The 23,829-nt window shown below is 37.7% G+C and overlaps 1 protein-coding gene across 1 annotated transcript in view; it reads right to left on the reverse strand.

The window, feature by feature from the left end:
* Nucleotides 1–1,907: 1,907 nt before the first annotated feature.
* Nucleotides 1,908–23,829, reverse strand: part of TUBGCP3 (tubulin gamma complex component 3) — a 53,876-nt gene continuing 31,954 nt past the window's right edge. Inside the window, exons 9-22 of the mRNA XM_034060034.1 lie at nucleotides 20,272–20,340; nucleotides 18,395–18,527; nucleotides 17,015–17,181; nucleotides 15,168–15,278; nucleotides 14,651–14,759; nucleotides 11,919–12,108; nucleotides 10,560–10,695; nucleotides 9,718–9,786; nucleotides 8,762–8,897; nucleotides 6,082–6,170; nucleotides 5,816–5,947; nucleotides 5,305–5,445; nucleotides 4,607–4,723; nucleotides 1,908–3,059 (exon numbers count right to left, since the gene is read on the reverse strand). Of these exons, the coding sequence (XP_033915925.1) occupies nucleotides 2,901–3,059; nucleotides 4,607–4,723; nucleotides 5,305–5,445; nucleotides 5,816–5,947; nucleotides 6,082–6,170; nucleotides 8,762–8,897; nucleotides 9,718–9,786; nucleotides 10,560–10,695; nucleotides 11,919–12,108; nucleotides 14,651–14,759; nucleotides 15,168–15,278; nucleotides 17,015–17,181; nucleotides 18,395–18,527; nucleotides 20,272–20,340 (1,758 nt within the window). The 3' untranslated portion in view covers nucleotides 1,908–2,900. The remainder of the gene's footprint in view (nucleotides 3,060–4,606; nucleotides 4,724–5,304; nucleotides 5,446–5,815; nucleotides 5,948–6,081; nucleotides 6,171–8,761; nucleotides 8,898–9,717; nucleotides 9,787–10,559; nucleotides 10,696–11,918; nucleotides 12,109–14,650; nucleotides 14,760–15,167; nucleotides 15,279–17,014; nucleotides 17,182–18,394; nucleotides 18,528–20,271; nucleotides 20,341–23,829) is intronic.

The following is a 23,829-nucleotide window of genomic DNA, read 5'->3' on the forward strand; positions in this document are numbered from 1 at the left end:
AGCTTTATAAAGTCAGTGTCCTCCATATTGAAGTCTTTCATGAGAGCCATGCCTTGGGTTGCAGAGAAGCAGCTCTAGGTAATGCTAACAGTGCCCCAAAGAGGGAAGACCCAGATGCAGGTGAAGGTAAAGCATAAATCCATGAAAGGAAAAACGAAAAATGGCTGAAATGGACATAAAAAATAGAAGATGAGATCACTGCTTCCATCCACTTCCAGGGGTTCTTTCAGCAGAGCTGGTCCAGTTACTTCATGCCAGGGATTCAGAACCTTCCCCGCAGCCTGACAGTTGAGAGGGTCTGAGAGGGGTAATGGCTGTTCTCCAGGTGCAGGAAAAGCTATCTCCAAGAAAGAGAGAATGGATGCCAGTGCCTGAGAAACTGGAGATCTCAGGAACAATTTCCATGCACTGCCACTGCAGAGTTGGACAGTGAAAGGTGATTTAAAATCACCTTTCAAATATTTATTGATGATTCAAGTAATAATTTTCTGCTCTGATGTGTTGGTGCTCTCACATAATTTAGTATGACATTGCTGTAAATTATTTCAAAGCCCAAAGGAAGATTTAAAGTATCCATTGCTCAACTTTGGATCCACTCTCTTGCTGAGAATCCGGTTCTAAAAGTATAGAGCCAACAGACAATCACAAAGATACACCTTTTTGTCGGTATGTATTTTTCAATGTTCAATCCTAATTGATAAGAGGGCGCTGGCTTCCTCAAGCTATGCTTGCTACACCACAACTCATCAATTTTACCTGTAGGACCAGAAGCTACAAAACTCATGCAGATTGAAACAAACATGACACCTGTTGGGTTAAGGGATAAAACACTGGTCTTCACGAGGTGAGGAGCACCAAGGACAGTGGCAGGTCCCTTCAGGTTCAGGTATTCTGTGTCCTTCATTCAGAATATCCCCTTTAGCTTGGCAGTCACAGAGCAACTCCTGCAGCAGTGAGGACTCTTCCCATACTGATGAGTTTCTGTGGAATCACCTCAAACTGGTTTTTCCTAGCACAGGCACTACTACAGGCTTCCTGTGTACTGGTGGATTCATTTTATCACCAAAAGAACTAAACCTTCCTCTGTAACTTGTCCTAGAACTTGGAAATAGCTCTGACACTGGATGCTACCTCTCTGCCTGTGGATTGTCTGATAATACATGGGATCATGTAACATGTCTCAAGTCAATGGCCAAAAGAATGCTCCTGCAGGTAGGGGTTTTTTTCCAACAGTTCTGGCCAAAACCCAATCATATAAGCTTTGTAGTTCTTTCAGACTTTACAAGAACAATATGCTCTCACCACACCCACAAAACCAGAATACTCCCACCTGTCAAGTGATTTGTGACCTTGTGATGCCAATCTCGGCATCCCTCATCTCTCCTTCAGCACACAGTGTACCGCTGGCTTCAGCATATTTTATTACAACTGAAAAGCTGCTTGCAAGTACCCCCATGAAGGTAGCTGCACCAGCAGGTCCTTGAAGAGCACTGGGTTAAAAACCTTATGTGTTTTATTTAACAAAAGCAAGCACCCGAAGGCCTGCACAGTAACAGGAATCCTCATGTCCAGAGGGCAAACCTGCTAGTCCAGAGCTGCAAGTGGGTGCATTGTCCCCACGATGAGAGTTCACTTCCGTCACAGCTGAGAGCAGCTTCACCTGCATGGCTTGGGAGGCGCCTCTGCTTCCTGGGGGTTCAAGCAGAGTAAGGGCAAAAGAGGCCACAGACATGGTTGATCTGAGGGTAACTGTTAATCAATGAATTTCATACAACCCTAAGTATACATAAGACTAATATAAAGACCGTATAATGAGTAGGGATTTGTAAAACAATAACCAGAAGCTTCTCCTTTCTTACCCTGTGGAAAAAATCATAATCTTTCAGTTACGAAAAGCAAAATAATTGTTTGAAAGATAATTGTGTTTTTATTTTTCTAAGCTTGCACTTGTGGAACATAATAAATGACCTGATATAATGACAACTTTGCAAAAGAAGAACCCCCCTCTCCCCAACATCTGGACAGCAATATATAAATATTTACAATGAAAAAATAGGGAAGGGAAAAGAATGAAGTCAACATCAGCCAAGTCAGTTTGCTTCTACACATCCTACTCTGAACATCAATTATTCCATTCAATTCAATCTCAAACAACACCTTCCTTTAACAGTACTGAGGCTTTAGCTTCATTTTTTAGATCTTATGTGCAACAAATACACTCCTGCTCTGCTTCTATAGCTTTCTCCTGTACAGTAACCATAGAATTTCCCTACTAGATTTTTTCATTTCAGTTTGTTAAGTTTGAAAACAACAAAAAATTAAATAGAAGTTTATGTCTCCTGATACAAAGTTTCTCACACAATCAAACACATCACAACACAAAAAAAATCAGCATAAAGAAATGCTGTATAGCTTCTTAACAGGGACATTAGGTTTGGGTCCTCGTCTGCTGGCTTTAACAAAAGCTCTCTTCAAGTAGAACAAGTACATATAGAAAAAATAACCTTCTTATTTTCTTGTTAAAAAAGGAAAGGGTGCTTTCTATAAACAAAAGATGTGATTTCCTTGACACAGATATAAGTTACCGTGGAGAGAGATCAGAAAGCTTCAACTTAAATTGGCAACTTTTTTAAAGGATGGTTTAAGAAGTTGGTTGGAAGAGGTGTTATCAGCCCGTTTTGTCTGGTAATTCTAGAAATGTCTGTGTAGAAAAAACCCTACTTTTTTTGCTTTCTGCTATACAGTGTCACACAATCACATTGACCAAAAAACATGTTGCCTACAGAAATGGTAGACACTGATGACACACAATTTGGTGGTACTATGTCAACACTGATTGCCTTGTCCAACAAGAGGTTCAACATCCTTCGGATACCGAGGTGCAGTCCTTCTCAGTTGTTTCACATATGGGAGCTTCGTCTGCTTCTAGTGCCCAGCGATACACGAAGCCTTGGTTCTCTTGCTTTATAATGTTCATTGAAGTCCAATCTAAAGCTAAGAAACCGAAGGCTTTCATCGGAACTGGTTGTCAGCAGGACCAAGAACTGTTGGACGATTCCCTGAAGGAGAAAGAAAAACCAAAGAGATATCACTGCTGTGTTTTGCACAGGGATGCCAGGTAGTGCCCAGGCCTGGCAATGAGCAGAGGGAATCCAGAAAGGGCAAGCACAAACATTTATACCCAACTGTTAGCAAACTAGTTATCATGGGTTCATTCTTTCTGCAAAATCCCAGAGCTTTGCTACCTTCAAATATCTGCTGTGCTCATCACTCTCCAGCGCAAACAGCTCTGTCTTTTAAACCACCCCTGCTGTGCCCTGCTGGCGCCTTCCATCTCACTGAAGGTGCCTGCAGGGGAGCTGCTGCTGTCCCGGCCCTCCCAGGGCAGCTCCACCATTCAGGACCCCAGACCTGAAGAGACTTCACCTTGTGTCCATGTTGCATCTCAAATGCAGGCCAGATCAGCATTAGACCACTGTTCACTTTACAAATAAAGTATTTAATGTAGGTTGTACAGCAGCAAGCAGCATCCCAGCACAGCAGAGTATCTGCCAATTAGGGCAGTCAGTGCTACAGACCCAATAGCTAGACTCTATGCATTTGGAGCGGTTCTTAAGTGAAACTTGCACTCAGCATGTGGAAGGCATGCTTTTGGAGCCCATCTTCCTGTTTGGTTCTAGCCAAGCAGCTGCAGAAGTTCGACAGCATGCAGGAACGAAGAGGACTCTGGGAGCATGGGAAGACACACTTAAAGAGCTCATTCCTCGTCTCCACTAAATACTAACATGAACATAGCATAACTAGAGCACTCCATTACTTCTAAGGATGACCAAGGATAGCCTGGGAAGTCCTTCATGGAAAATGCATGAAAACCGCAAAAAGTAGGGTCCAGCAAGAATAAGTTCAATCAGGCAAAAGCTACATTAACAACCTGTGGCAATCCTGTAGGGTACAAAAACTACAACCTGCACTTAATTTGGCTCCATATTCCTCTGGAAGGGAGAACTGCAATACTTGGAGCCAGGAGCAAATTCCTCCCAGATTTGAAGTTGTTGCATCAAAGCTCAGAATCTACACTTCCCTGAAATCTAACAGCTGATTTTTTTCTGGTGAATGTGAGCTTTTAGAATTAGATATAACACATTAAGAAAAAGACAGAATAATAACCATTGAAGAAGACAGCCTGTGCATGCTTGCCCAAACAGTTTACCCATCTCAGGGCACTTAAAATTAAGTGTTAAGCCCTTAATAAGGACCCTTTCTGTAGTCTTTCATAGCAGTGACTTACAAAGATGTGAAAAAAAAATGGAATGCAGAAGGATTCTTCTTTTTTTTTCAGATTACACCATAAGATAGCTATTACTTCTACTGCTGAAGGAGATGTTATGTGAAGAGACTATTCCCCTTCATCATGGGAACATACATGATCGAAAAACTTACTGTCTACTGAGGAACAGTAAATACCGGCTTCTAAGTAAAGAAGCAAAAAATTAAGAATCAAGAACAACAAGCTGCACACACGAATACAGAAATTGCACCTACTCAGTATTTTATTTCTATATATCAAAGCTCATCATCCATATTAAAAAAAAAATCTAAGGGGCACCTGGTAAAAGTGAGTGAGTATTCGCAGCTGTGAGCACATTTTGGGTATTGAGTCTTGAAATTCTTTCATCCTCCTGTTCTCTTCTTCATCTTCTGATGCAGTTACACCCCACTTTCCCTGTAGAGAGAACAAATAAGTTAAGAGATCAAGTGTCACATGATAAAAATTGCTAATTGGGCCAATTTCTACCCAATTGAATCATGTTTATACAAACCATCCACTGTCATAGGAAGCCAAACATGGAGCCTCTAATATTGAAACTATCAGTCCCCTCGGTGGTTGGTATAGCACAAGAAAGGAATCTGAGGTAAGCAAGCAGGAGAGTCTCAAAGCAGCACTGCCTGTCCCACAGGCTGACAGTAGGAAGGCAGGCATGGAGCTATGGCATTTTTCGCAAAAGGGTTCTGAATATTAAAAACTCTTCTATTTCCTTCTCCTAAAGAGCCCTAGATTTCTCATCCTCCAAAGCTCCCTAGAGAATCTACTAACCTAGAGGTTTTGGGCAAGAGAGAAATGAAAAACACCATTCAGCAGTTTTGTTTGAAATTGCTAGCTATTGCTGATGACTTTAACATTTGTTCCAATAACATCTCAATTTGTGCTGTACCTCTACATGATACCTAAAATCTTCCATATATCAAAAGACAAGTGTATCTGCCTCAATTAATTTTCATGTTTTAGTAATATTCTTACTGTACCTCAAGCTCACGCTGTTTTTTCCTCTCTTCAAATTGCAACCTCAGCTGCAACTCCTCCAAAGCAGCTCTGTACATTGCATCTTGGGCATTCTGGAGCTCTATGATCTGATCAAAAACAGCTCGAAGCTGGTTGAGAAGTACCTGTGACACAGTTAAGCAACAAAACAATGAAACAGTTGTACAGCAAAAGTGTTCTAATTTACTACATTCCTCAGAACATGAGTAAATTAAATCTTTTTACACACAGCTAGACACTGTTTTGCAAAGCCCTCTGTCAATTGTTGCATGAGCACACAGCTTCTTAGGACCAAAAGCAACTGGCCCACATTGCAACAAGTTTTATGACCAGCGTCTGTGCTGGGGATTATGTACAGAGCCTACCATAATAAGGTCTTTTACCTGAGAAAGAAAATTTACTTTTCCCTTTGCTTCTGTAACATAAGAGAAGGTGGTTCCTAACATGTAAGTCCAGATCACAAAGATACAGCCTAATGCAAAGGAGAAGTCTTACCCTGGAATCACTATCCAGCAAGCATCGAGCTATGATTGTGTCTAGAAAAACTTCATGAGCTGCTATGATGTGATCCAAGTCCTGTGCTTGTTGGACCTTGTTCCAGAGCTCATCCCACGAACATTCAAGCACCTGGAGCAATGATTAAGGATTTGTCTGTTTTTATTTGCTAGACAGGAAGCTCTTTGAAATTTAAGACACACAACACATAAAGAATGTCAAAAATACTAAATTTTTAAGCAACTGATTAGGTGGCTAGAGTATACCTCAAATGTAATGTAATACTGCATTTGATGAATGAAATGGACCATTTCTGATGCCAGAACGTGACACTGATGCAGCACCCCAGAAAGCTCTGCAAAAAATCCAAAGAGATGACATGTTAAAGACAGCAAGGACAGGAAGAGCCATCAAACTATCTTTTTCTACCAAACAGAATACTTCCATAAAACAGCCACTCATCTGGGATGGTAGAAGCAACACTAGCTGGTAATAGATGAGCAAAGAACATTGCACAGTTTAGCCCTAGAAAATGTGAGCCAAAGATGACACCAACTGTGTACTCAGTGCTGGAAACTTGCTGAGTATCACAAATGTAAAAGACCCTCTCAGTCTCAAGAGCAAAATACAGTTAACGTCCCATGTGCTCTTTTGGTTGAAAATCTGAGGCCACGGATTTGTAGCTGCTTCTGGGGCCTCTCACACCTCTTACCATCAGCCTTTTAAAACACATAGAGTATATTTTTGCACTACTTGCCTATACTGAGACCAAAAGAGAGGGTGGTTCTGACAGCAGTAGGTAATCTGTGGCTCATGTGGTCTGGGTTCAATTCCCTGATCCACAACAGAGACCAACAGGCAAATCACTAATGGCATCAGCTGCTCACCTGTAAGACAGGGGACCACTGTCGTGGAAGGGTAATATCAAGATTACTATCAACTTGAAAAATTCTCTGGAATGAAGATACTCAGCCTTCTGGAATCAGGAAGATATCCAGACAGAAGACATAATTTCTAAAAACCTGCCAAAGTAATTTGCCATTGTAGATAAGATACGAGACTACTACAAAAGGAATTCTACATTTTTCTATCTCGGGATGTTACAGGACCATCTAATGATCTGAAAAATGTTACAGGATACTCTGTTCTTAATTTCTTATGCCTTCACAGGAAAACTATCCGTAACACATTATGTTGCATCTACTTTAAAAAAGATCAGTAAAACTAACCTCCAGGGTTGGCTAAACAACAGAAATACTTCAGCATTGGCAAGTTGGATACATCTGTGTTTCGTCTCCCTGATAGGAAAAGAGCAAGCTTGGCAATGCTGTCTAGAAGTACTCCTTTAAAGCACTAAAATCCCTGGCTGTTAAGACTTTTTGGGAATTGTGAATAAAGCTACCCTTGAAAGTCAATGCTACCTCTTTGTGGCTGAAAAACAAAAGACCCTGCAGCTGCTTCCTCCTGTCAGATACTGTCTTCCATTTGGTGCTTTGTATCTGGAATGGCAAGGTACTACTTTAGAGGGAAGGAGAAAAAATAAAAGTAAGTTCTACTACTTCTTCGATAAATGGTGCTGGGGTGGACTCTCCATCTATTTCAGAAAAAAATTCTACTCACAGCTTCCAACTTAGACATGGCAGTGAGCAAAAAGGGCTCCTGTCCCTCCAGGCAGAAGGCAGTACAGGTCTTTGTAAATATACTCTCTTTTGTCAGAGGCACAAACCAAGAAATACAACGCTCAGCTCCTTCTGCCAACAACAGGTATAACAGCTTGGCCAGCATTTTGAATGTGTTACTTTAAACATAGCCAAGCCTAAAGGTGACAAGTAACTGAGCTTTAACCTACAGAATACTGCTCTATGGCAAAACATAAGAAAGGCCTTCCAAGAGGCGGTAGGAGAAAATCCAAACTTCCTCCTGAGAACAAAGGAACAAATAAAACCCTATCAATGGGAGACAGGTCCAGCCTGAAGACCCTCAGGAAGTAAGAATAAAATCTGTTGTTAGTCTCAAAAGGAACAGAAAGCAAGAATGTAATAGGCCATTGTTTTCAAGTCAAGCAGGCACTTATTTGGCATAGGAAAATGACAGCGAACTAAATCCCATCTTGGAGAAGCAGGAGGAAACCTAGGCATCATGACAGCTCCAGAGATCATCCCTGTACACTAGAGCAGACTTTGTGAAAGCTTGCTTCCCAGGGAATTTCTGAGGCCAAGGTGTCCACTCTCACCCACCAAACAGTTCCTTACTATAAATATATAAATATATCTTTGTAAATATTACTATGCCATAAAGATAACCTCCGATAGTTATTCTTTTCACTGAGAGAAATGTAAGTAGGTAAAAATAAAAATCAAGAGTGAGCCAGTACAGATGCTCACAAATATGACTTGTATTATCAGCTGAGAAACAGGATCAAAAAGTCCCAGTCCATTAGACATACACTAGAGCCACTATAATTAAGAGCTTTCCTATTTCTTGTCAAACATCTGTTTCTCTTCTTAGCCTCCTCTGTTCTTAGCTAAACAAAAGCACAGGGAATGAATGAAGGTAAAACTAGTAAACGCAGAAGTGTGCATGTGTGAGACTTATTCCAGCACAAGAAAGAGGGAGACACAAGTTACAGATAGGAAATTAACAAGGAAGATGAATAAAGGTGATGGAAGAGTAAGGGTATTCTTCCAGAATGGGATGTTCTAGCTCCTCAATGCTACAAAAAAATCACAACCAAGGACTAAGTAGAACGAACAGGAAACTTCTATTTACAATAATGTTATTTTATCTTCATCATCATCTGCCATTAAGCAGTTAGTCAAGAGGAACAATAAAACATAAAATTAATCTGTCCCGAGAGATCTTTTCTCCCCCTCTTAACAGTTTGAAATAAGATGTAGTCATCTAAATCGAGTTTACAAGTATGTCATCCATTTGGGCCTCTCTCACCTGGTATACTTTTCAGAAGCTTTGCATTGCACATGTGCCCTTTCCATATATCGGTAAGAATATATTCCATTCGCTTTGCTCTCCAAAGGAAATTAAATACTCTTAGATAGTGGCTCATGCACTCACGTGTAAATACCTACAAATTAAAAAAAAATAAAAATACATACCAGTACAAATTTAAGACTTATTGTATATTCTGAAGGATCAAGAACCTCATCACAGTTCATCTTATCTGACCCATGCAGTCTAATGGTAAATACTGACAAAACAAAAACCCTGTATAACCCAGAGCTTTTGGAAAGATTCCCCCTCATGGGCTGAACTGAGTTACCTAATATTCAAGCCAGCACAGGGCACTGCAGAAACTGTAAGAAGAGGTGAACGTGACAAAGCCTAAACATTGCGCTCTTTCTGAACTACATATGAAAATTCCTTCTGCTGGTCAGACTCACATTTTGATGTCTTTTTTTTTAAAAACAGAGGTTCTTTACAGAAGCTAAATGCATTCTGATCAATAGTGCAGTTATTTTTTCAGTAGTTCTAATGAACACTACCTATCAAATTTAATTTAGACAGTACAAATAGGTTCTCCTCAAATACATTCTTCAGTTCCTTGCAAATTATCTCAAATTAGTAGCTACAAAATAGTAATGATGGGAGAAGAGGAGCACTCCATTTATTAAGTACTTGCTAAAATCTCTGCTGGAACAAATGAATTACTGATTTTCAGTAATTATTGTTTTAAATGTAGCTTTTCAGCACTCATGGTTAATTTATAAGAATTGAGATTTTTACCTCAACTGTTTATACAGTGGGTGCATCCCAGATGAAAAAAAAGTCTCTCTGATCGCACACTCCAGAATAAAAGAAAGTTATTTCAATCGAAAAAAAATATTAAAAATTAGCAATTCAATTCAGTATTTGAGATGTTCACAGACAGCAGTATATGACATTACCGTTGCTATTGGCCCATCAACATGATAGTCCAAGCTGAAGACATCCCATCCAGTGTCCCCTGGAGACACCTGTATTAAAAAGATAAGCTATTTTAGTGTATAATGAGAGCATACTAATGCTGAAAACCAGCTCTTGCTTACACTTCCATCCTCCACAGCCTATGAAAAAACAAGGATCCATATCAATATGAGATACAGATCCTTGTTGAAAGTAGTAGGTTAAGCAAAAATGAATCAAAGTTTGACACAAGGGTGGGATTCATGTCACTCAAATGCTGATGTGGTAATGTCAATGTTTTTCTACTGAAGCCAGTAAAGGAAATGAAGGGAAGGAAAATTTCTTAGGCAAGACTCAGCCTAAGGTATAGACTTATTTTAGATGCTACAGTTTATCAGTGAACCCCCAACGGGACTGAAGTTTTTTAATGAACGTAAGTTTCTTACCAGAGGTCTTCTCCATAAAATGCACTTAAATTGCTTCACTCCTTGTAAATTACTGGTGACAGAGACCACCCCCAGATTCTTGTAGAGGCAACAGCAGTATGAGCTGTTTGCAGAGCCTCAAACTGGGTCCACCAGCATCCCTTACTGTTAGACCCCAAATACTTAATGTTGTATTGCCAATGAAACAGCTGTAAACCCACAGCTTGAAATATGAACAAACAATAGGCAGGAAGTGGGAAAAGAAGAAAAGACTTATTAAGTTTACATAATTCAAAGTAGACTTCAGTGTAAAGGGAGGAGGAAAATGTATTTAATATATACACATATGAAAATTTTCATATAGAATTCTGCATGTATACACACAAAGAGGTCAGGTGAGTCACCATCATGCAACAGACCTCCAGAAGTCGAACATCCAATCGTTTGAGAATTTCAGGATTATCAAACTGGGCATTAGTTGCCCTCACCGCTGTTTCAAGGATTCCAGTTAGATTATGCTGATATAAGGTTGTAGCTGGTCGTGCGAGCTCTGGCCTGGTGGTTATGAAACAAACAGTTATGGCACATTACTGAGATATTTTGCAGCAACAATTTGGTAATACCTGCAACACACAGTGAAACACTTTCTGACAGACTTTCAAAACCTCTCGTATTACTCTTTGTCTTACCGCAAAGAAGATCAATGACCAAAATACTTGAGGAGAATATGTCTATTAATATGCAGGTATACATCTGAACATCAGCACGAGGAGTAACTTTATCCTCATTTAATGCCAATAATCTGAAATTACTAAGATTGCTAGCACAACTATGTAATTTGAGTCACATTCATATCTAAAGTGAGCCAGACTGCACCAATACCTCAAACCTATAATTTAATTTCATTGCTGATAGCCATCTCACAGGCTTAGAAGTGTTGGCAGAATCACAAAAACTTGCACCCTCTAGGTAACTTAAACTTTCTAAAGAGTTGCAACACTCAAGTACTCTGCACTACTACTCTCCCCTATGACCAGTACTGGAAAGTACTGACTCCACAATCCAAATCTATTCTGCTTCACAGTAATTTTCACTTTAAAAAGCATAGTCATGTCACCAGACAATATTTTGATTCACAAACAAGTTAATAGAAGGTCTATTACAAAGCTTTCTAGACAAAGAAAGGTTTTATAAAGGACATTTTTGATGGACTAAGCGTGGTCAGTAGCACCATCATGTAAAAGCAGTGAGCTTGCAAATATATTTCAAAAACTGAAACTGATACCTGTGGGTGCACCTGACTGCTTAAAAGGGACTGGTGAGGCATCAACTAAATTTAAAAAAATGCATTGAGTGGTGTTGACACAATATTTTGGACCAAACACCTCCAAAATATAAAAGCCTAACATTCACACCAATGTTAACTAGTGACACCAAAGGCAACAGAACTTTTCTGCTTAAACTTGCTGACAGGAGTGAGAGAAGTGCTAACATCAGTGAGGCTGTCACATGGTCAGTGCAAAGGTACCTATATTAGTCCAACTTTCCAAGACAATGTGAAATGGTACCATGTATACTTCCTACCAAAAAGGAAGAATAGTTTCAGCCTCAGGGTCTAAGAACTTAGATGCAAAATAGAATATAAAAGTTGTTCAATTAAACCTCTGAATAATAAGATACTTAAAGGGTCCTCTTCCAAAAGCAAAACAGTTTCCGTGCTGATCATGTGCATTTGCAAGCACAGAAATTTAACACAATTACCCTTTCTACTCTCTTACTTGAGCAAATCCATTAAATGCCTGATAAAGTCTCCTTGACCAAGTAGTAAGTATCGCCTCATGGCCTGCATATGTTCCAGTAAATTGTATTTTTTATTGAGAACATCCAGCAGGTATTTGCTGGTCTCAAAATAAGCTGCATCAATTTTCTCTTGAAATGCGTTTTCCAGATCTGTGAACAAATCAGCAGCTAAAGGAAAAAAAAAAATAGAGTCAAAATTAGTAGTTTTTCCAAAACGGAGGCAAACTAACTTTGAAATTGAAACATACAAGAAAATAAATTGTTATTTATTCTGACCCACTGTATTATACAAAAGCAGAACACATAACCAAAGCAAAAGCAAGTCTAAAGCAGCCCATACATCAACATTATTGCTTTTAATCTCTGCCCAGCTCTTGTACCTTCCAATAAGAGCTCACATTATCTCATCATTTTTACGCAGAAAGTGATTTTTTTTTTTCTTTACGCTTGCTGAAATACTGCAATTTACAGACTCAAATAATTTGAAGGAGCTCTAAACTCATAGGGAAAAGCTTTTTTTGGGGGAGGGGGTGGATCTAAATTAAAAGTTACTTCTAAGTGTGTGTGTGTGCAGAAATCAAAGAATCAGTAAGAACACTTAACAGAAATTAATTCCCAAGTAAAAGTCAGAATGAGAAAGCCAGGAATATGCTTGTGTTATCCTGACATTTTCTTCTTCACCTTTATTACATGGCAATTTGGGGGCAGAAAGTAGGACACTGCCCCTTACTAGGAAGTGTATTTCACTCTTTTCTACAACTGCAAGCTTATCAAGAAAGGGACTGCAATGAGACGGTTGCAAGACAGCAGGAAGTGTGACCTCTTCAGGCAACATGGAGCAAAACTCTAAATACTGGACTGACAACTATTAAGACTCAAACCTTCCTAAGCATTAAAGGATGTACTCCCACTTTCAATGATTTTTAACTGAACAACTACTGCTCTACAGGTAAAAAAATGAAGATTCATGTACCAAATTAGTATAAGACATTGTACTGCCTGCTCCAGGATTAGTTTCAACTGATTTTTTTTTTTTTAATTAAAACCAAGGTTCATGTTGTTCTGGCGAGATTCAGTCTCAATTAATAAAGTACTTTTAAATTGAAAAAATAAACAGTGGCTATAATAAGGAAGTCATTCTTTAATGAGGGAAACCTCACAACGTCTGGTTCAGTGACATTCCCTGAGTTTTCCTAACTCTCATTCAGTACCCTGTGAAGTTCAAAAGGAAACTGGGGAAACATGAAAATTAAGGTTCCAAGGCAAATAAAGAAATAAAAAACACAGCCAAACCCATAAAACATTCTGATTTAAAATGAGGAAAAGTATTCAGGTTGGCATCCTAGCTTCCATTGTGTCAGCATAAATAACTATCTGAATGGACTCTCAGGATATTGTCAGATGGCACAAACAAGGATGACAGTATGTATTTCCAACATCACTGACATAGAATGTTCTTTCTGGATTGAATGGGTAAAACGCCCTGAACACAAGTGTAGTTTTGCACAGAATTAAGGCAGTGCAATACTGTGAGGCACTTAGGGTGCAGACCATAAGCTCCCCATGTCTTCAGCACACTGCAGGTATAGTTGATAACATCCACTTCTAAAACTACACTTCTGTCTGAAATGGGTATTCTCCGCACTTAAGATCGCATACTTGCTTTGAAGCTCTCACTCCCTACATAACAGGGAATCTGTATTTGTGCAGATCTTCTGTTCAATCAAGGAGAGAAACAAGTGCAAATTAAAAAAAATAGTGGAAAAGCATGGCCACAACCACTATGTAAAGTGGTGGAAGAAGCATAGCAAAATGTTTTTTGCCTTTTTCAGGAATGGCTGGTGAGATGATGGTTCACATGCATTTATAGCTCTTATTCACTTAATCCTGACCCTTCTCTGCACTTTAAGCTTGTCTTTGACCAGGCAAGCACTGTACCTGGTACAAAAATCAAATTATTAGATGAAAAATTCTTGCAAACATGAATGGGATTTTGTTATTAGAACATTTTTCATGGAGGCACTCATGCTAAAAATCCATACTGTGAAGAGTTAATATAAAAACTAACCCAAGGTTAATCAGTGGATGGAAGCAACAGACATGGGACAATGCACAAAACCAAGCTTCACAGTTATATATAATAAAGTCGTATTTGAGTACAGGAGTAACAGAAAAGATATAATTTTACTAACCTTCCACATATTCAATTTTCTTTGGACAGATCATAGTGGTAGAGGGTATTTACAGAAAGGCTTTTGTACTGACTCTTTTTACTCTTTATTTTCTTACTTGCAACTAATTGGGTATTTAGTATTTTTTTATCGCAGAATTAATTCAGTACTATTATGGTATCAAATAATGAAGTATATTTGATGAGAAGTAACAAGTACCAAATTCTTACTGTAGCACTCAAGAACATCCCTACTCCCACCCCAGCTTTCTCAATAACACTCAGCTTAAGGCAGACTGCTTCCTGAATGTTTTCATTCAGAAACCTAGTACATTAACAAGCACCCAGCAAACCTATCAAAATAAGAAAATTGCACATGCATAAAATACAAGTATCTATTAAAATACCTATGTTTTACAGCAGGTGGGACTTTTCTAGTCCTTTCCACCTCACTATCCAAAATGTCAATTTACAGTCTAAACCACATATCGTAGAGAGCTCAGTTCAAAGGGAGGAAGCTGACCAACACTGATACTCTACCATCTTTTGATGACTCTGCAGATTTTGCCACAGCAATCATCTTTGTGGATGGAGTTTGATCATGACAAACTTGATGCAAGAAGTTTATGGATTTTCCTATTAAAAGGACCTGAAAAAAAAGTGACTTCTATAAAGGAAAACAAAACAGAAATCCCCAACAAAGCAAACAAACCACCAAACAAAAAAGCAAATCACCAAAATCACAATCACCAAAAAAGGGCATTTTGCCATCTTTCTGTGCTCTTAGCTTCACAATGGCAACCACAGCAGTTCAGGACTCATATGCTAACACAGAGTGGTTTTAAACACAAACCTCTTCCCAGCCCCCTTCAAATCTCCTTAAACAAAATTTATCAGGTAAGGAACTGAAAGGAGAAATAGTCTTCCAGTCTTCCTCAGCACACAATTCTAAAATTCTTAAGACTATTATTTATTTTTAAATTTGGTCTCCATTATTTTTTAACAGAAACAGCAGCACAGGGTGAATAAATTATCAGATTTACTTTTGAATTCATACCTTTTTTGACTGCTCCATTGTAATAAAAGAAGGAATCATTGATTTCCTCAAAGTGTATTTGTCATGCCACAACCGATCAGTTTTAACTGTAGGATCTGAAGCTACAAAAAACTGTAGATTTAAATAAATATTAAGAACAAAAATGTAAACTCTCTCCCCTAGTATTTAATTTCTGTACTCAAAAATCTTCTCTGTATGTTATGAAACCTTGACTACCTCAGGGTAAAGTGTACTAGCTGTAAAACATCCCCTAAAAAATACAGAACCATATGGCATTTTGTTAAGTTATACAGTTAGCGTAGGAGATAAAGCTCAGAATACAATTTAATTTTATTTTACTGGTTCTATTTTTACTCAGGTCCCTCTGGATTTCCTTCTACTTTTATAGATGCAGAATTTACAGCCTGAATCACGGACTGGTTTGGGCTGGAAAGGACCTTAAAGATCATCCAGTTCCAACCCCCTGCCATGGGCAGGGACACATAGAATCATAGAATAGAATCATAGAATAGTTAGGGTTGGAAAGGACAATTGCAGAATTGAAGAGAAAAACCCGAAACAAACCCAAGACCAAGAAAACCTGCAATTAAACTGGTGATCAAATGTTCAAGTCTCTCAAGTCCACACAAGAGAATACTTTCATTAGTAAGAAACTAAAAATACATTATTAGTTTTGTTAAAACGACGTGTGTATTGATTCTGTCCTCATCCTGTCAAACAAGATACCCATTTTTCAACAAGAACTTTTTTCACTGCCTCCAAATACTGTTTCCATTAAGTACAGTCAATTGTCTTTGTTCAAAAACCTTGTAGATGGTATGAAAACTGTAGCCATGCCCAACAGTGATCTTCAGTATTAAGAATGTTCTTACAGTGAACATATAAATTTTTAAACAAAGCTGAAAGCTAGTGAATGATGTAGAACCCCAAAAGAGACCACCTCACATACCTGAGGAACAGCTGGGCGAACAAGTAAAGTCTGTTCCATGCTTCTAGCCACAGAGATTTGTAGACAATTCACACAAGTCTCTAATGCTGACCTTAAAAGATCAGCTGTGGGTGATATTTGTACTTATTATAAATTTGACCCAGATAGGCAGTTTCAGAAGGCAGACAGCATATTTCACACTCAAATAAAGTTATTCAGATGTGTCTCAGAAGGGCTCAATTAATTTTAAAAAATGATCCTTTCGCTTATTGGATCCAAAAAATGTCCCTTTAACAAGACTGTACTGATTGGAGACAGGAAAAATAATCCAAAGATCTTAAAGAGGCATAAAAAAAGTTTTAGGAAGAAAAAGGACAGTTACTAGAACTTGCTCTTATAGAAGTCATAACAAGTGACTCTACAGAGTTTACAGAGGAACTCTGGAACTGTAAACCTCTTTCTACCCAATTTGACAAACTGAAGCCATTTATGAAGCCAAGGATAACAGTATGTAGTCACAATAGAATATTCTTAACTTTATTTCAAATACAAGGCTTGCATTATAGGAACTTACAAAGAACTCTGCATACATTACTGATGTTACACTAAGCAAGAAAAGATAGAAAGATTACTTTCTCTCTCTGTAGAAGCATCTATTGTTAGACCACCATTCTGCCTCTACTAAACAGACACAGGATATGACTCACTGAGACAAGATACTGCACCACTGAAACCTCCAAATATCACACTGACTGTATCCATGAAGAAAGTCATGCTGTTGTTGTATATATTACTTACTCATATGCCATTCATTTCCATCACAGTCTACTTTTCAAATTCTCATCTAGGCTTCCCACAGATTTTACTCCCACAAAGCAAATGAACAAAGTTCAACTATTTATTGTATTACATACATTACCTCATGGTACGTATCCTCCAGCTCTCCATCATAAATCCAGCGATAAAGGAAATTCAGTACAGGATGGGATACTAAGCCAAGAATGTGCTGAACCAGAGATCTCATGTAGGGATCTCCTGTTTTAGTGTAGGCATGGACTGCTGAGGCTAGCTCACCACCTTTTCTCCCTGTGAGATTATAGGGGAGAGGAAATGTGTGAAGGAAAGAATATACACATCACACTAAAATATAGCAGCCACTGATTTTAGCTAGTCATACGTTATTCATAGCTTGCTGAACAGCAATTCTAACATGTAGGAAAAGTATATTTTCTAATGTTGACAGGGAATTCCAAGGTTTTAAGGCACGAATTATTAATTGCACTGAAGTATCAAGCAGAGTTTTCTGACACCATATTCTGCCTACTTTACAGTGCTTGAAGGAATGAAAATTTCAAGGCATCAGACCACACACAATGGTTGACTTCAACCTTATTTTCTTCCCCTACCAGAATAAGGCTTAAAGGAGCCTTAGTACGTTTTCCTTCTTTCCTGTACCTGACCCTCTCTTAGATGTTCTGTGTGCATACATATACACAAACATGTATTTCTGGTCTCTTGGTAGAAGAAATTTCAAAAATGTCTTAAAAGACAAGCCGACTTTCTCCCTCAATCTCTCCCTATCCCCCCCCCCCCCCCCCCCCCCAAATTGTTACCAATTCCAATAATCAAGGTGAAACAGATATAAGATTTTTCTGGTTAAACCATGACGAATGCTTTTCACAAAGACCAACTATCCCCATTTATTTTCAAAGACAGCAGAGAAGTACCCTCAGAGTGAAGCATAGCCTATAGGCCAGTTACTGGCCAAAGTTTTGGTCAATTCCAACACCATTTCTCAGCATTTGCAGCCATACAGTACTGGCAGGTTTGTAAAGTTTTGTTGTTTCATTTGAATGTGCAGACAGGTTGCAAATGACTCCTATATGCCATCATTTAGAGAGGAACAGCAAAATACTCATACACAGTGAAGAGACTAAGCCAACCATTTCATAATGTATTAGTGGGGGGTTTTAACAGTGTAACATTCTCTGAAAGACGACTAAAATTGAAAACAGCATGAAAAGTGTGCTTAAAATCTGAAGGATTTCTCAAGCATGTTCTACTTTAAAAAAAAAAAAACCCAAACAACCAAAACACAACGAAAATGTCTAAGTGTATCAAAACAACACTATAATTCATCAGGTTTTTGCTTAAGCTAAAAGAGAGAAAACCCCCTGGCTTACCTACTTAAAATTTTCTAAAAGACCACAGCAGTAATTACTGATATCCGCCTTTGGCATGCACAACCACTCAAAGCTACATAACTTCCCCAGAAATATTAAATTAATGTTAAACAGACCTTGACAGTGATCAACAAGCGCTGCAAGGGTCTTTAACCTTATTTTAGGATCGTATGTCCAGACTAGAAGCCGGCGAAGTGTTAAACTGCTCTCAAGTCCCAAATTCACACCCTGATCATCTTCCAATTGCAACTGATCAAATTAGAAACAGAAAGACATATCAAGGAACAAAGCTGGCAAATCTGAAGCAGAACTAATGTTTCATAATTTTTGTTCTGAAGTTAGCTTTTTACTTGAAATTCCCAGTATTGTATGTTCTCTTATTAAATCATTGAGCTAAAACCCAAGAGCCACATAAGTGGAAATAGAGAATCAAATGCAGATGAAAGGACAGATTCACGTGCAAGTTTAATAGGGCCAACAGTGCAAAAAGTTCAAGAAGGTTAAGGAAAGCAAGGTGACAGTCACAAAAGAAGAGCAAAGGAAAAGAGAGCAGAGATCCTGAAAGACAGCAAATATTAGCCAAAGAGATGCTCAGAAAAAAGTAAAGAAAAACATCTAAAGGAAGGGTGTAAGAGGCAGTTTTTATTCCTGCACCGCCAGCTTATTTTAGTTCAACATGTGATAAATTTTGTTCAAAGTCTTCCTCCAGAAGCCATCAGAACTTAAATGAACTACATAGTGAGATTAAGAAATTGATACTATTGAAAAAAAACCAACAAAAGAAAAAATTTGTCACAATGTGACTACCATGAATCTTACATACCACAGAAAAGGAAAGCCAGACATTTGCATCTGACATGTAAATGTACTTTTCATACAAGTACCATTGAGGTAAGCAGGATAAGAACACAACCCAGGAATACAGAAACAAGTTTCTAGAGCAGTCCAAGCAGATAAACTCTTAGAAAAGATGCTCTATTTCCTGTATGCAATAACCAATCCACTTAATGCTTCCACATGTAGCACATACCAGTTAAGATTAGTATTATCCCCATAAAGTTCAGCCTTAAAAACAGTTGCATTTATTAGCTTCTGGATGCTCCTGGGTCCATGTTTTTGTTTGTTTGCTTTTTTCAGTTTATTTGTTTGGAAATTGGCAACGATAAGAGATATATAGAGAGAAACCCGCCCTTTATCTTCAGGGAAGAGATAGTACCCTTGCATCATCATGGAAGTTCATTTTTAAATGGCCAATAATGTGAAAACAGTCTGCAAGGAGAACACCTGAAAAGCTTATGGAATAGCACACAATATACCCGGGAGACTCTAAGGCAGAATCATGTTTCAGGGAAGCTCTGAAGACATAATATAAGGTCACAGAGAGAAAGATAATACTGAGTCCTTTCATGAGTTTATGGTCATGTACTACTATGCCAGAACTGCTAACTGGAACCGCAGTTAACAACAACTAAGCTGGCAGCCTGTATGATCTCCCAAATACAAGAATGGAGCATGCACTCAATTCCAAGACACAATTTCTACATGTTTCCAAGTAACTAAATGTTCAGTTTTGTAAATAGAGAGTCTTTCCAAAAAGTAGACTTTTTTCCCCATCACTTTTTAAAATAAAACTGACAAGTCACCAAGCTCACCTCTGGGAAAATCTAGCAAAAGTCTTGAAAATGCTGACTTCTTTTTTAAAGATTTCTGCTCCATCAATTATGAATGTAAGAAATGCCATCCTCTGTCAGAAACTTGGCTAGATGAACTACTGCTCTATCTCTAAATGACATATTAACTGCTTATGTAATGTATTATTATTACAAATATTATTACAAATAACAGTGATTTCTATGAGAAAAATACTCATTGGTATGTTACAGAGAGTTGTCAATAGAAACCACTGTGCATCTTTCTCTAGGTATACCTTTAAGGGAGTTTTCAGATAATGTAAATCAAAATAAGAAAGCTAAATAAGAACCACTTATCTTACCTGAGAATGTAAAACAGACAGAAGTCGGTAGTACTCTTTAAGTTCCTGATGTAAGGCTGCACAAAAACTCTGAGAAGACAAAAAGAAAAAAGAAAAAAAAGGGGGGGAGGGGAAATCAGAAAAAACCTTTCTGAATAATTTGGATATAACTTTTATCCTATCATTGCTCTGTGAATGTAGTTAGAAATTTCCTAAAAGAAATGAAGCTACAAGCTTCAGCACAAAAGCCAGCTCTCAGAAAATTCACCAATGTGTAAGTGCTTCCCTAAGAGATGCACAGACCTTTTCTAAGAATATATACACATTGTCAAGTGACTTCCTGTTTCTTGCTGTCTTAATTCTATCAACAGATTAAACTGTAACTCTCCAAATAGATGCATCATTTCAATAAATACATTAATAACTGCCATAAGGTATGAAAATCGTAACATAAGCCAGAAGAAATTTTCTGTAATAATTAGGTAAAATATAGTATGTCATATAATAGAGTTTCAATTTCAGGAAGGTCTCTAATAACAGAACATGGATGTGGGGATGCAATCGTTATATTTACAGTACAGACTACATGACTTGAACAACAAAACACAATGCTCATAAAAGAACATTCCTAGTTAAGTGCTGCTGGATCAAGAACTCTAAAGTTTTGACCTTTTATCAACTGACAGTTGTATACAATTCTTCACTTGACATGGAAGAAATGACTGAGTGTATCCCAAGAAATATGTAAAATAGGCAGAAGTTAACAGGCCTGAACTAATGGTTCTTTGTAAAACAAATCTAAGCACAGCTAGTTTGGGTTATTTAAATATAAAAATAGAGGTAGATTTTAAAAACAATTCCTGAAAGAATACATGTTCAGTAACAGATAATTTTCCACAGTTTGGGATCCCGGGGTTTTGCTTTGTTTCTGTAATGCTCTTAACCTAATATATAGACTAAAAAAATATCCTGCAACACAGTTTCTAAAACAGAATTAAAATTATGCCTCATTAATTTTGAGTTAAAAATCTTGGGCTTTAAGTACTTTGTTTGTTTGTGGTGATTTGTGGGGTTTTTTTTTTTGTTTTTTTGGTGTGTGTGTGTTATGTTTTCCTTTTTTTGAAGAATACTCCCATACGCAAACACAAATTGTTCAGAACTGATTTTTTAACAAATTCTCAGCTAACAATTTTTATATCTGTATTAATGGACTTTTTTAATAGGCAATTCCCCAGGACTTTTGCCCTCAACCCTTTCTAAAATGATCACAAACAAAATAATTTGGAAAATATAAGGAAAACCTCACAAAAAGAATCCAAGAGCTGAAGTAAAATATTTACTGACTAGAGTATGTACAAGGCAGAAATCATTACTACAAGCACAAGGAGAAAATAAATCTTCATTCCCGCTAAGAGGCTAAGAAGCCTAGGAGGGAAAAACAAAAACAAACCCAAATGATGAAACCATTAATCTTGCCATTATATCCGCCTGAAGGAAAGAGGGTTCCCTTCTTCAACTCAACATCATAAATTAGAAAGACATTTGAAACTCGTTTTATTCCAGAGGATACTGAAGGGCAAAAAGAAATCTTTTTATGTGTAACTCCACTTTTCATTTCTTCTCACTTGCTTCTTCAGTACATTTTTGAACCTATTAAAGTAGCACTCGCCAAGAGAGAGGGCAGAATACAGCCTCCAAGAAAACATTCAAAGGCACCATACATCTCAAAAAGTGATAACAGTAATCGCTGACTTTAGTAGCCAAAAGGAATTAGGATCTAACTGGCCAACAACTTTTCAGAGACGCTTCAGGAGTTAAAATTTACATCCAGTGCTAATTCCTGCACCAAAATGACAGATATTTGTTTCCTAGACTGCTACGGAAAACTGGACATTATCCTAGAATTCTGATTTGGTCTACAGCAGAAGAGAATTCAGGAAGGAAACAGAACACTTGTTCAACAGAAAAAAAAAATAAGATGCCCACTACCTCAACTGGATCTGAATTGGCAAAATGTCAAAATACAACACACTTCATTGCTGATTTTTTTTTTCTTTTTTCTTTCTGAGGAGAAATTAGAACTTAGATACTAAGCAGTAAAGATAGAAGAATATATTAAAGTGTAGAACAGTGTTACATCTCTACTCCTAGTAACTGTCAATACATGATAATTTGCATAGTAAAAACAGTCACCAGAATCATAACAAAACAGGTGACAGACATCTTCTCCTACATATGGTTTAAACAGGTGTTTACACAAGCATTCTTTTAAAATATTATGCCAAAGATGCTTTAGAAGGCACAAAACATTCTTGTGCTCAATTCTTAATGTACAGTGTGCAATACCTGAAACTGTCAGCTATAAAAGCCATGAAGAACAATGGTATATAATCTTTTTACCCAGATACTGACAGCAGGAGTAGAATATATGTTTTTATTTGTACACTTATGTCCTAGAAATATATATGAAAGTGCTTGTCTCAAGCAAAATTAACAGCTTCAGAGCTATGCAGATTCTAACTGCACAGCCTTCTGTACAGGAACTGAAACCTGCATATAGTAGCTAAGACATTGCACATTTAAATTCACTGAAGAATTAAAGTTCTCCCCTTACTGTAAACTTGAAAATTAAAGCCAGAGACAGGAAAAATAAGCGTAAGCAGGAAGCTACTAGAAAAGAATTAGAAACTTCACTCAGATATAAGGGGAGAGTCTGAAGAAAATGCATATACAGTAGCATTACCATATAAAACATGGAAATTAGCATTGGATCACTAGAAAAATAATTAATTATATTGTAACTAAAAGAGTTACTTAGAATAAGAGACAGAAGTGAACAGAATAAAACATTAGAAAAGTAGGAAGCACTACAGTGTCTCTACTGACCTCTTAAGAAAAATTAGACTGAAGGGAGAAGCACTTCAATTTCTTTGCAGATTAGGTAGGATGTTATGGCTAGAGGCAAGAATAACATTTCTGTCGATTCAGAAGGGATAATATCCAGTTTTACAGAGGGAGCAAGTGAGAGGAAACGGGAATGCCTTAGCAGTAAATGTGGTTTTGGGTATTACAGCAGCTGTGAAGTTACTGTAGACTACAAATCATGATGATGAAACCTATAAAAACAAAAATTAATATTCTTTTGATGCTGTGTTTAAAAGAAAGGGCAAAAGATAATGGGTATTTGCATTTTATGTAAGTTAGTTTAGTATTAACACACAAACAACATTAGCTGACAAGATGTCTCCTGCATAGATCACCCCAACAACTGAATTGGTGATTAATTAGCTCAGGGATGCTGCCATCCCATGTAAGCAATGGTTTTGTTTATAAACATGCATGAGTACTAAGAAAAAAAAATTTAGAAAAAAAAAAGATTAAGAAGGAATTATGTGTGAGACCTCCCAGCTACGAGTGACAGGGCCAATTCCTTCTAATCACTAGCAAGAGCAAATGCTTTTCTCTTGCCTTCAGACTATGACCCACATCAGAAGTGGCATTCCATCAAAGGATGAATGATCCAAGCTCTTAAGTTTACACATCATTCTAGTACTGCATTTACTCAGTAGTTTCTAAAGG

This window comes from Melopsittacus undulatus, chromosome 2 (genome assembly GCF_012275295.1).
Source record: "Melopsittacus undulatus isolate bMelUnd1 chromosome 2, bMelUnd1.mat.Z, whole genome shotgun sequence".
NCBI classification, from domain to species: domain Eukaryota; kingdom Metazoa; phylum Chordata; class Aves; order Psittaciformes; family Psittaculidae; genus Melopsittacus; species Melopsittacus undulatus.